General features: G+C 42.5%; 1 protein-coding gene across 3 annotated transcripts in view; it reads right to left on the minus strand.

The window, feature by feature from the left end:
- The window catches only part of LOC117368798 (carcinoembryonic antigen-related cell adhesion molecule 5-like), an 87064-nt gene that overhangs the window by 68951 nt on the left and 3089 nt on the right, over window positions 1-15024 (minus strand). For all 3 annotated transcript variants that reach the window (XM_033962501.1, XM_033962500.1, XM_033962499.1), the window contains exons 2-3: window positions 8803-8927; window positions 7545-7627 (exon numbers count right to left, since the gene is read on the minus strand). In XM_033962501.1, coding sequence (XP_033818392.1) covers window positions 7545-7596 — 52 coding nt within the window. In that variant the 5' untranslated portion in view covers window positions 7597-7627; window positions 8803-8927. The remainder of the gene's footprint in view (window positions 1-7544; window positions 7628-8802; window positions 8928-15024) is intronic.

Below are 15024 nucleotides of genomic sequence, written 5' to 3' on the forward strand. Positions count from 1 at the left end.
TATTCCGGGTTTTTTCAAAGAGGTCACAGCAGATGACTCTATGCAATGTCACCTCAGTAACAAAATACAAAAATAGACAAATACACCCCCTCCCTTTTTACTAAACCACAATAGTAGGTTTTAGCACAGGGAGTTACGCTGAATGCCTCGCGCTGCTCTCAATGCTCATAGGCTCCCTGCGCTAAAAAACGATATTGTGGTTTAGTAAAAGGGAGCCATAGTGCAAAATATAGACAGCAGATATAAATTCTCAAAATAGACACATTTTGATCACTAAATTGAAAATAAAATCATTTTTCCTACCTTTGCTGTTTGGTGATTTCATGAGTCTCTGGTTGCACTTTCTTCTTCTGACTGTGCATCCAATCTTTCTTCCTTTCTTTCAGCCTCCTGCATGTTTCCTCTCCTCCAGACCTCATTCTCTCCCCCAACTTTTTCTTTCTGTCTCCCTGTTCCCCCTTCTTTCTGTCTCCCTGTCTGCCCCCTTTCTTTCTTTCTCCGTGCCCTCCCCGAAGCCACTCGGTTTGCTGCCACCGCCATCGGGGAATAGCCCCCAAGCCACTGCCGTCCCAAGCTTTCCCTGCAGAAGCGTCGCGCTGACCAGCATTCCGCTCCCTGACGTCAATTCTGACGTAGGAGAGGAAGTTCCGGGCCAACAAGGCATTTCTCCTCATTCCATCCAGCCTGAGCCCCATCTCTCCTTGATCCAGCATTTCCCTTCTGTGTTTGTCAGAATTACCATTCCACCTATTTTCCAGCATCACCCTTCTTTGTGTCCATCTCACCTATATCCCTATCTCACCACTTTTTCAGAATCTTCATTTGTCTCTGTCCTTGTCTTTACCCCATGTTCACCATTTGCCCTTTCAATGTCTTTATCTCCCCCCCCACACACACACTTTTTCAGCATTACTTCTATGTCTCTATTTCACCTCCTCTTCATGTCCCCTCTGTATCTCTATCCTTATTCAGTAGGTCCTGCTTACCCTTTCTCTTCTTTGTGTCACTATCTCCATTTTCAGCTTTCCCCCCTTTTCCTTTGTTACTGCACCCGGTAGCCAGAATCTTTCCACCCTCCCTCCACTCCGGCCCAGCCCAGTATGAAATATTTCCTTTTGTTTCCCTCCCCTCTCTCTTTCTCTCTCTCTCTCTCTTCTCCTCCCTCACCCACGAGTCCTGCATCTGGCCCTCTCCCTTCTACCTGCACCTGGCAACACCCCCCTGCTCCGCGGCTCTCTTCAGCAACTCATCAGCAGCGATGATCAAGACAAGCTGCTGACATTGAGGCCTTCCCTCTACGAGTCCCGCCTTTGTGGAAAAAGGAAGTTGAAACAAGCGGGACTCGCAGAGGGTAGGCCCCGACGTCAGAAGCTTGTGTCGATCGCTGCTGCTGAGTTGCCGAAGAGAGCCGCGGAGCAGGGGGTGTGGCCGGAAGCAGGTAGAAGGGAGAGGGAGATAGGAAGGCTGTAGAAGCTCCGGAGCATGACACCGACCCCGGCCAGGATGATTTCTTTTTCAGGCTGCTGCTGCTGCCGCTGCCACCCCCCACCCGAAATGACAAAAACAGCCTAATGCCCGCGTCGGCGTCTTTGACGTCGGGGAGAGGAAGGCTGATAGGCCCGGTAGATCGGGACGGCAACACGAGTCTATCACGGAGCCCGGGATGGGCTCTGCGATCGACTCACGTTGCCTTCCTGAGCTACCGGTCGATCGCGATCGACGTGTTGGGCACCCCTGCAGTAGACTTTAGTGATGGAGATGCTTCTTTTTGATGTCTGCACCAAAGTAAACTTGGTCAATAAAAGTTATGTTAATCAGGTTTTCTATTCCACCTTTAGCTATTTAGTTCAAGGTCGGATTACAAGAGATTGGGTCAGTTACCCAGGAAGTTGCAATGGATAGTTTAGTTTGACACGGACATTCAATAGAGTTGCTGGTACAGGTAGATCAGTACAGTAGACTCTGTTAACCAGAACTGAAGCAACCACAACTCTCAAGCAACCAGCAAAAAAAAAATAAATATATATATATATCAAAAGAAAAACTGTAATTCTTTAAATAAAAATGAAAATATAATCAGTTTCTGGCGGAAATTTAAGTGTAAACTTAGCACGCAACACCTGAGTACGCCCACGCTTTGCCTACCACATGTCTGATAGTTTGTTTGGAGCAGTTTATGGTATGGCATAGAATGGGGATTAGTATCAGTTTGGCCTATTTTTAATAGTAACTCTCAAGCAACCAGAAACTACATTTATCCGACATTTATCAATCCCCATGGGTGCTGGTTAACTGAGAGTCTTGTTGACTCTGATTTTTCTTTTCTTGTTCCTCCCATGTAACAGTCTCTGATTTGGAACTGTTGGTGTTTTCCTTTGATTTTATATTATACTTTTTTACAAATTGTTTCCATGCAACGTATGGCCTTTTCTTTATGAATGAATCTCTTTCTTCAGAAGGCCATTATTCAACAAGGAAATACATCTATTAGAGTGGAAGGGGGAATTAAGCCCCCCCCCCCTTGACAGAGTGGTGTACTTTGCTTCATACATTAATAGAAAAGATTACTGTTAGCACCAATCAGATGAGATACTGGGAGATTTGGGAGTCACTACTTGTTTTTTATTTATTTATATCAGTTTGTGCATGGGCCACTTAGAAGAAGCATACTCTGGAACGCAACAAATCATTTCAGTTTCTAGATGGGGCTGGCTGGGATGGGATGGGAGGAGAGGTGAGTAGATTAAGGGGACATTTGCTCAATTGAAAATTAAAAGATTTACAAAAGCACACATGTACTTTTCCCTTTGAACATTCTCAGACAGTATACTCTCCCTTAGAGTAGTGGTTTTCAACCCAGTCCTCAGTAGGGTTACCAAATGTCCGGGAAAACTTGGACATGTCCTCTTTTTAGAGGACTGTCCAGGTGCCCAGAGGGATTTCCAATACCCAGCAGTTTGTCCTGGTTTTGGACGTCACTTAACTCGGGGCCATATTTGAGGCCCTCTGCACATGTGTGAACATTGACGTGATGATGTTATATGGACATGTGCATTTTATTTATTTATTCAATTTTCTATACCGTTCTCCCACGGGAGTTCAGAACGGTTTACATGAATTTATTCAGGTACTCAAGCATTTTTCTGTCTATCCCAGCAGGCTCACAATCTAGCTAATGTACCTGAAGCAATGGAGAGATTAAGTGACTTGCCCAGGGTCACAAGGAGCAGTGTGGGTTTAAACCCATAACCCCAGGGTGCTGAGGCTGTAGCTTTAACCACTGCACCACACACTCCCCATGCGCATGATGTCATTGTGTTGATGTCCGTGCATGTGCAGGGGCCCTCCAGACTTGGCTCCAAGCTCAGGGAAGGAAATTGGAAGTGTATTTGTGGGAGGAACTGGAGGCAGAATGTGGTGGGGCTGGGGGGCAGAACAGAGCGGGGCCAGGGGCCAGGATTTAAAGAGGAAATCTGGCAACCAAAGACCTCAGGAACCACCTGGCCAGTTGGATTTTCAGGATATCCATAATGAAAATGCACAAGATATATTAGCATGCGTTTGCCCCACTGCATGCAAATATCTCTCATGCATATTGTGATGAGGCCACCTCAGAGAACAAAGGGATGGCCCCTTTGGGGGGTTGCCAAGACAAGGTTCCTGGGGGGTCCTTGAGAAAAGCTTTGGGATGAAGAAAAACATGGAGTGAAAGCCTCATCACGTGGAATTCACTCCGGACCTCCAACCCTGGGGAGTTTCCCCTGACCGCCAACAGAGAGAGCAAGTGAGCAATGAAGCACAATTTCCTTGGCTTAGAAACCAGTAAATTTGGCCCTGCAGGAGACTTAAGGGGGAAGGGCAGGAGCTAGGAAACTTCTCAGCAGTCCCTGGAGGATTAGTATAAAAGCCTACACACTGGAGTGGGGGGGGGGGGGGGGGGGGGTCAGCTTCAACCTAGTTGTGAAGGCATGGAGTGGATCGAGGCTGAGCTCCAGCCAATGCAGAAACTAGAGGAGATGGACTGGAACCTAAATCAAAAGGCCTAAGAGATAACAGAAAGGTAAAAAGCAGCCTGTGGGAGGTTACAGTTAACAAAGGTCAACTGTGAGTGGGAGGTGGCTGACTCAACTCCTCTGAAAAGATTAAAGAGGGTTGACAGCTGAAAATCTGAGATGAAAACATTAACAGGGTAATAATTTCCAGGAGACAAGTATCCCGAAGGTCCTGGAGAGAGAGCTTCTATATGAACTAGCACAATTTGTTTAAACTACAATTTCTCTAGGCTTGCAAGGGCTTTTACTCACAGGGGTTGAGATAAAAGCAGAAATCCTGGACTGGCTCAATTTGCAGCCCTGGAAGGGAATACTTTTGCTTTCTCGTGGATTACAATGCTTTTACTTTCTTGAAGATTAAAGTCCTTTCTTCTTGAATTAGGTTGTTTGGAGGACTCTAAAAGTGAGCTCAGAATAATAGGGGGAAATGCCCCAACCCTAAAGGATATACCAGACAGCGCAGCTATGCTTCCCGGAGGCCCCAGCTGGGAGCATCCCAGCGGAGACTTTCCCCAATATCTTACAATATCCACTGTGAGTTATCTGAAAACCCGGTTATCAAGATGGTTCCTGAGGAATGGGTTGAATGTCACTGCCTTAGAACATTCTTAGACAGCATGCTCATTAAAACTTAAATTTCAACATTATATAAAATATTTTCCTCCGTTTATTGTTTTTCATATTTTGTTTTATTGTATATTTTTGAGTTTGATAGTTTGCTCATACAATATATTTTTTCAGGGTACGTTTTTGTTATTTTAAGATAGAATTTTTTGTAAATGGTTGCAGTGATATAGAATTTCTTATGTTATTCCACTATCCAAGTTAAAATTGCCTGCACATGTTCTGCCTGATCTTTTGCGCAGGCCACCAAGAGAGATAAAACAGCATGTATATCGCCTCCTTTTTAATATAACACTTAATTTTTGTTCTGCAAAACCGTCTAGTTCTATGCAAATAACAAAATAAAAATAAAAAAACTGCATAAAGACACTGAGCTACAAAATCATAATCAATATAACAAGGCATATCAACCAACCATCATTACTTCCCAAGAAATTTTTGAAACAGTTAAGTCTTCAGGAACTTTCTAAAAAAAAAAATAAAAAAATACGAAACAGAGGTAAGTATTAATGGGCGAAACTCAGATTCCCAGCTAGCGGCCTGATAAGAAAGTAGTCACCCATGATGTGTTTGTAAACACAGGGCTCCTTTTACTAAGGTGCGCTAGTGTTTTTAGTGTGCACTACACGGAAAATACTAACGCAAGCTGTATGGAGGCATTAGCGTGTATCACGTGTGGCAATGTAGCGCATGCTAAAACCGCTAGCGTACTTTAGTAAAAGGAGCCCACAGTAAAAAAGACTAAAATATGCTGTGAATGTACAGGTGGATAAAAATAATAAAAAAAAGATATATTAGATAATTTGAGAGCAAACACTTTGTAGCAAAAACAACCAAATTAAAAAATAACCTGCGCTTCCACTGAGAGCCAGTTTAGTTCTCAAAGGTAAGGCTTTACGTGTTCAGTTCTGCCCAAATTAAAACATTAAGCGAGCAGCTGTGGTCTGAATCAAAGTGAGCCTTCTGAAATGTTTATAGCAACCTGCAAGGTAGACTATATTACAACAGTCAAGTGCGGACAGTACAAAACACTGCACCAAAAGTTTTAAAGCTGATCTTCATTTCCCAAGGAAAAGTTCAGCACCTACCACAAAAACGAGGGAAATGTCTTCGTTCAAAGTGCCCCTTTACAATTTTTTGACTCTTTCCAATCCATGCACTTATTTCCTTACTGACTTCGAAAGGGAATTATTTCAATATCATCTACCGTGGTTGCTCTAAAGATTCCATAAAAAAGCTACAATCATTTGAAAACACAGCCATTAAGATTCTGTCATGTGAATAAGTTTGATGGAGCCACACCTCTTCTTAAATCATCATTGGCTACCGATCTCTTTTAGGATAAAGTACAAAATTCTCCTAGTGCCCTGGATTGGCCACCATGAGAACAGGCTACAGGCTATTCTTATGTTCTTTTGCTTGCCATATAGGTCTCCTGCAATATTTTTCACCTCTTACCATTTCGTAAACGATCACCAAATGGTCCTACATGGACCTAGGCAACCCCAATATGAACAGACCAGTCACCAGACATAGCGCTTTTTACTTCACAGCCCCAGATGCCTGGAATAATCTCCTGCTAGAAATATGCAGTGATTTATTTCTTACCAAGTTTAAGAGTTTATTAAAAACTTGGCTAGTTACACAAGCTTTCTGCAGCTAGCTGGGTCTCTGGGTCATCTTGAGCACTGTATGCCATTTTCTCTTTTCACCGCTTTGTTATCCTTTCCTCTCTTTGGTTTCAATTGAGCTATCTGCCCTGTCATATTGATTGTAGTTATTTTCCAGTTTCTTATTAATTTAAATTAATTTGTAAACCGTTTAGTTCTATTTGACCAGTATTAGTGATATAGCAGGCACAATAAAATAAAATATTTTTAAAATATCATGTATGTAGGGGGAGTGTGTGGTGCAGTGGTTAAAGCTACAGCCTCAGCACCCAGAGGTTGTGGGTTCAAACCCATGCTGCTTCTTGTGAGCATGGGCAAGTCAACTAATTCCCCTCCCCCCTCAATTGCCCAAGGTACATTAAATAGATTGTGAGCTCAACAAGACAGACAGAGAAAAATGCTCAAGTACCTGAATAAATTTATTCAAACTGTCCTGAGCTCCCTTAGGCACACAGTCTAGAAAATCGAATAAATGTAATGCTTTACCCTTCTGATGTAAGCAGGTGCAAAAGAATCCTGCGTGCATCAATCTAATTCTCATTATCTACAAATTAATGTGTGTGTAATATATCTTCACACATTAAAAAAAAACCCAAAACCTAATTCACATTTGAAATGAACTAAAAATATGCCCCAAAATCTGAAAAAGGACTTTTTAACCCTTTCAGGACCATAAGGATCGTAGGCCAATTTTTGTGGTTTTGACGACATTTTTATGGTAAAAAGGGCTTGCAGATGCCAAAAAATTGATTTTTTTTGTGAAATATTATTTTTTTAAAAAAAAATCAAACTTCTGGCTTATGGACAGTGTGGCAAGTGAATCTTCTCGTCAATCTGGCAACGACGCTAATGAATGAATGTCGGAACCAGTTTGTTTACATAAAGGCAGTATCATATGGAATCCGTACATATCAAATTTAGAACTGTAGACTAATCCCAATCAAAATTTATAGGATTTTAAAGTTATGGGACAAATATGTCCCTTGGTCCTGAAAGGGTTAACTGTAGTTGAGGAAGTGCAATTTTCAACTAGACTAAATTTCCTTCTAGATAAGCCGCTTGGAAAATCACCCTCTCCATGGAAGAATAAATATGTATGTAGATCCCCACTATAGAGGGATGCAGAGTGAATGCACTTACCCTGCAAAGGTATTAGAGACTCTAACATGCACAAACAAGACTCGCAGGAAACACTAACCTATGGCTGATAGCAGGAGAGTCCGGGCGGAAAGACCCCGAGAGATGCCCATTCCGCATGCAGGAGCTACAGCGAGGTTCTTTCTAGGAGGAGAAAAGAGGAAGTTCCTGAGTGTTCTTTATCTTGTACTGTATAATCTCTCAGGAGATTTTCATTGTTTTGCCTTCTGCTTCAGGCAATGACTCTTGCTGCATAATATAATAAATATTAATGTTTAACCACACCAGGAGCTATAAATTCTACCATATGACATATCTGCTTTATTATTCTAATCTAATCTAGTCTTCAATTTATATACCGAGTCATCTCCCAATGGAGCTTGACTCGGTTCACATGTAATTAAAACTAGAGTACATAAGAAAGAGAGCAAAAAAGAAAAAAAAAAAAGCTGGATTATCATCATTTCTTTGATACTATAGCTAAGCCATTTAAATGTTGTGTAAACAGCAGAGTTTTCAGGGCTTTACAAAATTGTTGTAGCTGGCGTATCAGTCTAATGGAGTCAGGAAGTCCATTCCACATCTCTACCAGCTTGAAGGCAAAAGATTGACTAAGGGATCCTTTTATCAAAGCGTGGTAGGGGTTTAACGCGCGGAATACCACGCGTTAAACTGCCTGCCGCACTAGTTGCTAACACCTCCATTGACCAGGTGTTAGTTTTTTTGCCTATGCGGGGGTTAGCGCGCGATTAAATGTCCAACGCGCTAACCCCGCTAGCACGGCTTGATAAAAGGACCCCTAAGCTTTCCTACAGATTTAATACCCTTAAAAGAAGGGAAAGATAATTTATATCTCTGTGTATTCCTCAAATGACAAGATCTGAAGGGGTTCCAATGTAAAGGAACTAAAGGATCAAATATTCCATACAGAAGCTTAAAGATAATGCATGCACATTTAAATTGAATCCTAAAGCGGACTGGAAGCCAGTGAAGCTTTCTCAACAATGGAGAAACATAATCGTACTTTCGCTTTCCGAATATAAGCTTAGCTGCCGTATTTTGTATCAGCTGAAGTCGTTTTAGACTGCCCTGCTTAATGCCTAAATAGACTGAATTACAATAGTCTAGCTGGGCAAGCATTGTAGCTTGTACCAATACTGAAAAATGTTCTTGATGGAACAATGATCTAACTTTCCTCAAAATATGTAGACTGAAAAAACACATCTTTGTCAAAGAATTTATCTGGTCATGAAATGAAAGTGATGAATCAAGGATAATACCCAATATTCTAGAGGAAAAATCTATGTGCAATGAGATACCTGTATTCAGTATAACAGAAGTAGGAAGTTTTTCTAATCTTGGTCCAACCCAAAGCAATTTGGTTTTAGCAGCGTTCAATTTCTGATGTGTCTATCTGCAAAGTCCATACATTAAAGAGAGAGCTCTGGAAGAAAATATGTTGAAAAGATGTTATTAAGTGCTGTGCAAAATTCCCTGTGCAAATATTTTAAAAGTTGCTCTCACTCTGCTGTTTTATATAAAGGACTCAGTTAGTGCAGTCTGGGATGGGACATTGTTTGATGCCAGCATCCTCTGCTGTCTAACTGTAGTACTATATGCTCTTAGGGCCAAATTCTATAAACAGCATCCTGATTGTAGGCGGCCAACTGCTGCCTAACTAGCCAATCAGGACACACGTTTAAAAAAAAAAAAAATCCCGAGGTAGGCCACCTATATTGTAGGTACCTCCGGGAGCCTAGGAAGGTGCATAGGCCCACCTAAGCTCATCTAAGGCTAGGCAGCCCTATGTGCCTCCCTAGGCCCTCGGTAGGCGCCTACAATGTAGGCCAGCAAAAAGCTGGCCTATATTTCAAGCAGACGCAGCCCCTGAGCATATCACAGCAAGGGATCTCCCTGTTGCAATAAGTTAAGTGGTCTCAGCCGCAGCAACTCATCCGCCCCACCGCGAAAACTGCAGGCAGGAGTTCACCTACCAGAACTCCACCCCCCATCCCCCCTGAATACCTTATAATGATGTACCGGAAAAGGGCAGGCCAGCCATTCGTACGAAGGCGGGCCAGCTGGCTGGATGCAGGAAGGATGCCTCCGGCCGGCCATCATAAGGTGGGGGGTTACGGGAAGCTGGGGAGGATGGGTGGAGGAGAGGAAGTCCAGGGGTGTGGACTGGGGGGTCCGGCATGGGGTGACTTTACAGGGTGGGGAGATGCCGGCAATGTTCAGGGGGGTTTCGGCAGGAGGGACTGGGCATCCTTCCTGCCAGTGATGTTCGGGATGGTGGGGGAGGGGCAGGGCAGGATTAATTCTTTGAGAGCCCCTAGGCACACAAGTACACTGGGCCCCTATTTCCTGCCCCACCCAAATCTGAACTGGAAACCCCAAAACAAATTCAGCAAGTACTTCATTTTGTACTAAACACAATTGGTGGCTTAACCATGAGAGGGGGTTGGCCCTCTCACTTTGAGCTTAGGCCTCCTCAAAATGAACATCTCCCTTTCTGTAGCTGGTGGGAATCCCCAAGCCTTACCAGCTGATGACCAGCTCCTCAGGTTCAGAGACCAGAACTTTCCAAGTTATGCAGCTTGCGACAATATTTCAGAGCTACTGCTGCCTCCTCACCCGCTAAGCTTTCATGCATGCATGAAAGCAGTGGCAACTTGAAGATACAGCCACTCGCTGCAAAGCTTGACGATTTCTGGTTGCTAGACTGGAGGAGATCTTTAGTTGGTAGGGCTTGGGGATCCCCACCAGCTCAAGTATTTATATTTTGCATTCAGGTGGGGAGAAAATTTGGTGCCCATCCACCCATTTTGGGATCCAGCCCCCTTCCCCCAATTAGTTGTTGGCTATGCCACTGAATAGAAAACAAGTATATCTGTGATGCCCATGTCTCAAAGCCAACATATGCCAGTTAATAAATTTTAAAAAAATCCTTTTTTCTACCTTGTCTGGAAATTTTGCTTTTCCATCATCTTGGTCCCAGTTTCTCATTCTGTTTTGTCTATCTTCTACTAATTCTCTTTCCAGTGTCTGCTATCCATTTTTTTCTCCACTCCCCTCTTGCTCCATTCCCTCACTATGCCTGTCTCTAACATATTGATTTTGCCCTTTCAGCTTTCCTCCCTTTTATCTTTACTGCCTTTCTCACCTTAAAATTTTCAGCTACTTATCAATTTTCTACCTCCTCTCATTATGTAGCTCTCCAATTTCTCATTTCACTCAGTGACTTAACAGAGCTTCTTTACATCATACAGTATTTCACATTATTCTATGAAGCATAAAGTCAATATTCAGCAAAGACTTTAACGCTACCTAACAATCCAGAAGTAATATGACAACCAAACTGCACCATAGAACAAAACCGATTTATCTGCACAAGTGCAGCTTATTAAGGTCAAGGCAACTAATGGGACTTTCAATGCCCGTTATGTAAGATAAAGAATAGAAAAGTTTAGGAAATAAACCCTAAAAGCTGTTCTTTCATTTAATAAGAATGCTTTACAGGGAATTAAATCCATAAAAAGATATCCAGTGAGATTTCTATCCTTCTCGGCCAGACAGCATGGCAAAAGACACAAGGAAAGACAACAATCTGGCACACTTCCTGCTTCCCAAGCAATGAAGAATAAACCACAGAACGCCCCTCAGCTCATAACAAGTCTGAAGAGTAAAGCATGCGAACCACGAACAGCCGCCATAACCTGCGGCCGTTGTTGACTCTCACACAAATCCCCAAATGCCATGCAGGTTGCTAAACAAAGGTGATCACTTCCTACTTTGCTCGCCATTACTTCATGCGAGTGCCCCCAAAATCACAGCATGCGTAGCTGCCTCCGGTCACGCCACCAGCTAAGTTAGCATCATGGCACACCTCGGCATGCACCCGCCTCCCCCGTGCACAACTTTCTTGAAGTCTCTACCAGCTCGGATAAGCAGATCAAGCTGGTTGGTGGGCCCTCGTGCAGCGACATCGCCATGTTTATCCCGCACCTTCTGCTTCACAATGGCCCAGGGCAGCTGATCTGTTTGCCCTCCCCTAAAAACGTCTCTAAAGCACCACACCGGCAGGCCCCCTTCACATTTTTGGGCCCGAGGCACGTGCCTACTGGGCCTACCCTTTAATCCGGCCCTGGTGAGGGCATTCTGGCAGGAGGGACTGGGCATCCCTTCTGCCGGCAATGTTTGGGAGGGGTGGAGGGTTCCGACAAGGAGGGACTGGGCACCTGTCGGAAGTCTTCGTGGGGGGATAGGTTTCCGCTAAAGTTAGTGTGGCAGGGAGATCCCTTGCCACGATAAGCTCAGCGGCAACCTGATTCTCTAACCGGCACCTGTGACATGTACGCCAGTTAGAGAATCATGGTACTAGGCGGGCTTAGGCATCTGTCCATGAAGACAGATGCAATTCTATATAGGACACCCGTGTGCAATTCTCAAAAGCCGCTTAGGCGACTTCTGATACATGGCATTCTATACAGAATCCAGCTCTTATTGTCAATAATAGGATCCACATAATTTATCACTTAAAAAAGATTTTCATGCACAATTAGAGCTGTACCTAGGACCGAATTAACATATTTGGCTAAATATATATACTTTTGTAGGTTGCTACTTCCATTCATTCCTTTACTCCTACATCCTTGCAGAAGTGTCTCACAAAAGAGTTTATCAAAAGTCTTCTAAAAATCCAGATAGATTTATAAGTAATTTGCTAATTTATGTGTTGACCAGCCTGATGATGCAGGGATGAGGAATTTAGATTTGTTAGGAAATGGGCATCCTTCTGAGAAAGGGGAAGCCTATTCCAAAAAGATAGACTCCACCTTACCTGAGATGGAACCAGGCTGGTGACACTAAAATTTAAAAAGGAGATAGATCAGCTTTTAAACTAAAATGGGGGATGAGGTGGAAGCTGACAGTCTTCCAGGAGAGGATGGTTTAGTGTGAAATATCCTTGAAGGATACTCTTGAAACAGGACATTTAGGGAATCCCAATAGAGAGGTTCCAATGATGATGAAAGAAAGCCAGGAGTGTTTAAAAGGAAAGCAGAGTAAAGGATGTAAATTATCCCTGGCAACATCTAAGCAGCCTGAAAATGCAAAGAAAAACACAATTTGAAGTATCTCCATGCCAATGCTAGAAGCCTTAAAAAAATAAGATGAAAACGTAGATATAATAGGAATCTCAGAGACCTGATGGAAGGAAGACAATCAATGGGGCACTTGTACCAGGGTAAAAATTATATTGGGCACTTGTAGCAGGGTAAAAATTATAAAAATGATAAAATTAGAAGGGGTTGGGGATTGTGTTATATGTTAATGAGGGAATTGAATCAAGTAAAACAAACATTCTGTATGACATAGATATCAGTCGTGGGATCCATATAGATATAAATTCATTGTGTGAAGGGAAGGAATATACAGGTAGGGATGCACTACTGTCCTCCAGGACAGAATGATCAGACACAAGAAAAAATGTTTACAGAGATTAGGAAAGCTGGCAAATTGGGCAACAGTATAATAATGGGTGATTTCAATTACCAAAGTCCAAAAGGAGTAGTAGATATAATAAAGCAAACACAATAAAATATAATATCCACTAATAAGAACCCAAGATTACATAGCTAAAGGAATTCATATTTCTCTACAGCTGGACCACTGATGTGGAATGCATTGTCCGGAACGTTACAGCTCTGTAGAAATCTACTGCAATTCAGGAAGTTGCTTAAAACCCACATGTTTGTCCAGGCTTATTTTTAAACAAACATTACAGCTCTCTGATTATTATATCTTTTTAAATGAGAAGGTTTTCTTATTTTGTGTACAGAAAGATATAATGAGTTGAGCTGCTATTAAAATCCTTTTATTAGAATAATATGTAGTGTCGGTAAGGTTGAGATAATATGCTATGGTATTAATATTTCCATGTCTGATGTATGTTACTCTTTTTAAACTTTTATTTTTTATTATGTGTTTAAAATTGTGAGCCACTTTGGATAAAGACGGATTAAAAATGTTTTAAATAAATAAATAAACAAAGGTGGAGAAAAAAGCTTCAGTCTCAAATGAGCCCAGCCCAGTACAAAACACAGGCATGCTCTTAATCATTCATTGACATTAAAAAAAACTTCCACTACCCATAGCTAAACAGAGAGTACTCTTTAGAACAGCAATCGTTCTTTACTTCAGAAACAAAATAGTCCCAATAAAACCTCCCAAAAAACAGTGCAGCATAGTTCAAATATGGCACAGGAGCCATGGCCTCCCCATAGATTGCCTGTCCTGTAGGTCAGGGGGTACACAGGCTGACCGCCACTGCTCACCACCATAACTAAGGGAAGGGCCAGGCGTGTGCAGCCAATGCATGCCGCCAGCCCACAAGCTTCCCCCCGACATCAATTCTAATGTCGTAGAGAAGGTCCGGGCCAGTGAGCTTTGTGTTTTTTTAATTTTGTGGTTACCATTTTGTATTAATAAGATTATATTGTGTGTATATGAAAAATTGATAGAAGAAATTGCATTTCAATTAGTATTATTATTATGGGGTGGAGTCAGGGTCGGAGTTTGGGTGGGTCTGGAGCAGAGCTTTCCCCCCCCCCTTCAACCAAAAAAGCATTCTACTGCCTATGATTCCCACACAGTAAGGCCATTTTTACTGCAGTGGTAAAAAAAATTCCTCTTTTCTATTTATTTCATTTATGGCTGGGTGTTAATGTTAGCATTAGTGTGGCCATTAAATAACCACGGCAACACTTATTGCCATCTATTTAGGAGGCGGTAAGGGCTAACCAGGTAATGCACTGTAATGTAGCTCTCCACCCCTAAAATGCTCCCTAAAAGAATTCCCCCCAAATATATAGCCTGCATTTAGCAGCAAGCAGAGATGACAAAGTTACTACAGAATGCTTTAGTAATCATTTTTTCCATGTTGACATTCTAAAAGATTCTGACTTTATTGATATCTCCAGGTCAGAAGTACAATGATGTTTCAGCAGAAGGCTTAACTTCACACATATTGAGGAAATTCTGAGAAGTTATATGTATCTAAGGCAAAAGTATCAAGTGATTCATAATCTAGTCATATCTCAGATTACAGAAGAATCAGAAAAACCTAAAACCTGTTGGGAGCAGATATAGATGAAGACACTGATTACAAGTCTTGGCCAGAACTAAATATGAAACAACTAAATTAGTCTTGAAAACTATCAGATTTGAGACCACTCACGCTGCTGGTGGCCTGAAAAGTGAAAGAGTGGCTACTGGGAAAGAGAAGGGTGAGCAAAGGGGGGGGGGAAATCACTGGTGGGGTTGTGGGGGGAATGCAGGGGGATCATGGGGAGGGTTACTAGAGAGATGCTGTACTACAGGAATGGAAAAAAATAGATGCCAGATCTCTGTGGAAGGAAAGGCAAGGGGAGGACAAAGATGCCAGATAATGGTAGGGAGGTGGATGAGGGAAGGGAAGGAGAGGAGAGATACCAGACCACAGAAGGGGGAAAGGGAAGGAGAAAGATATCAGACTACTG

Source organism: Geotrypetes seraphini, chromosome 11, assembly GCF_902459505.1.
Source record: "Geotrypetes seraphini chromosome 11, aGeoSer1.1, whole genome shotgun sequence".
Classification (NCBI taxonomy): Eukaryota; Metazoa; Chordata; class Amphibia; order Gymnophiona; family Dermophiidae; genus Geotrypetes; species Geotrypetes seraphini.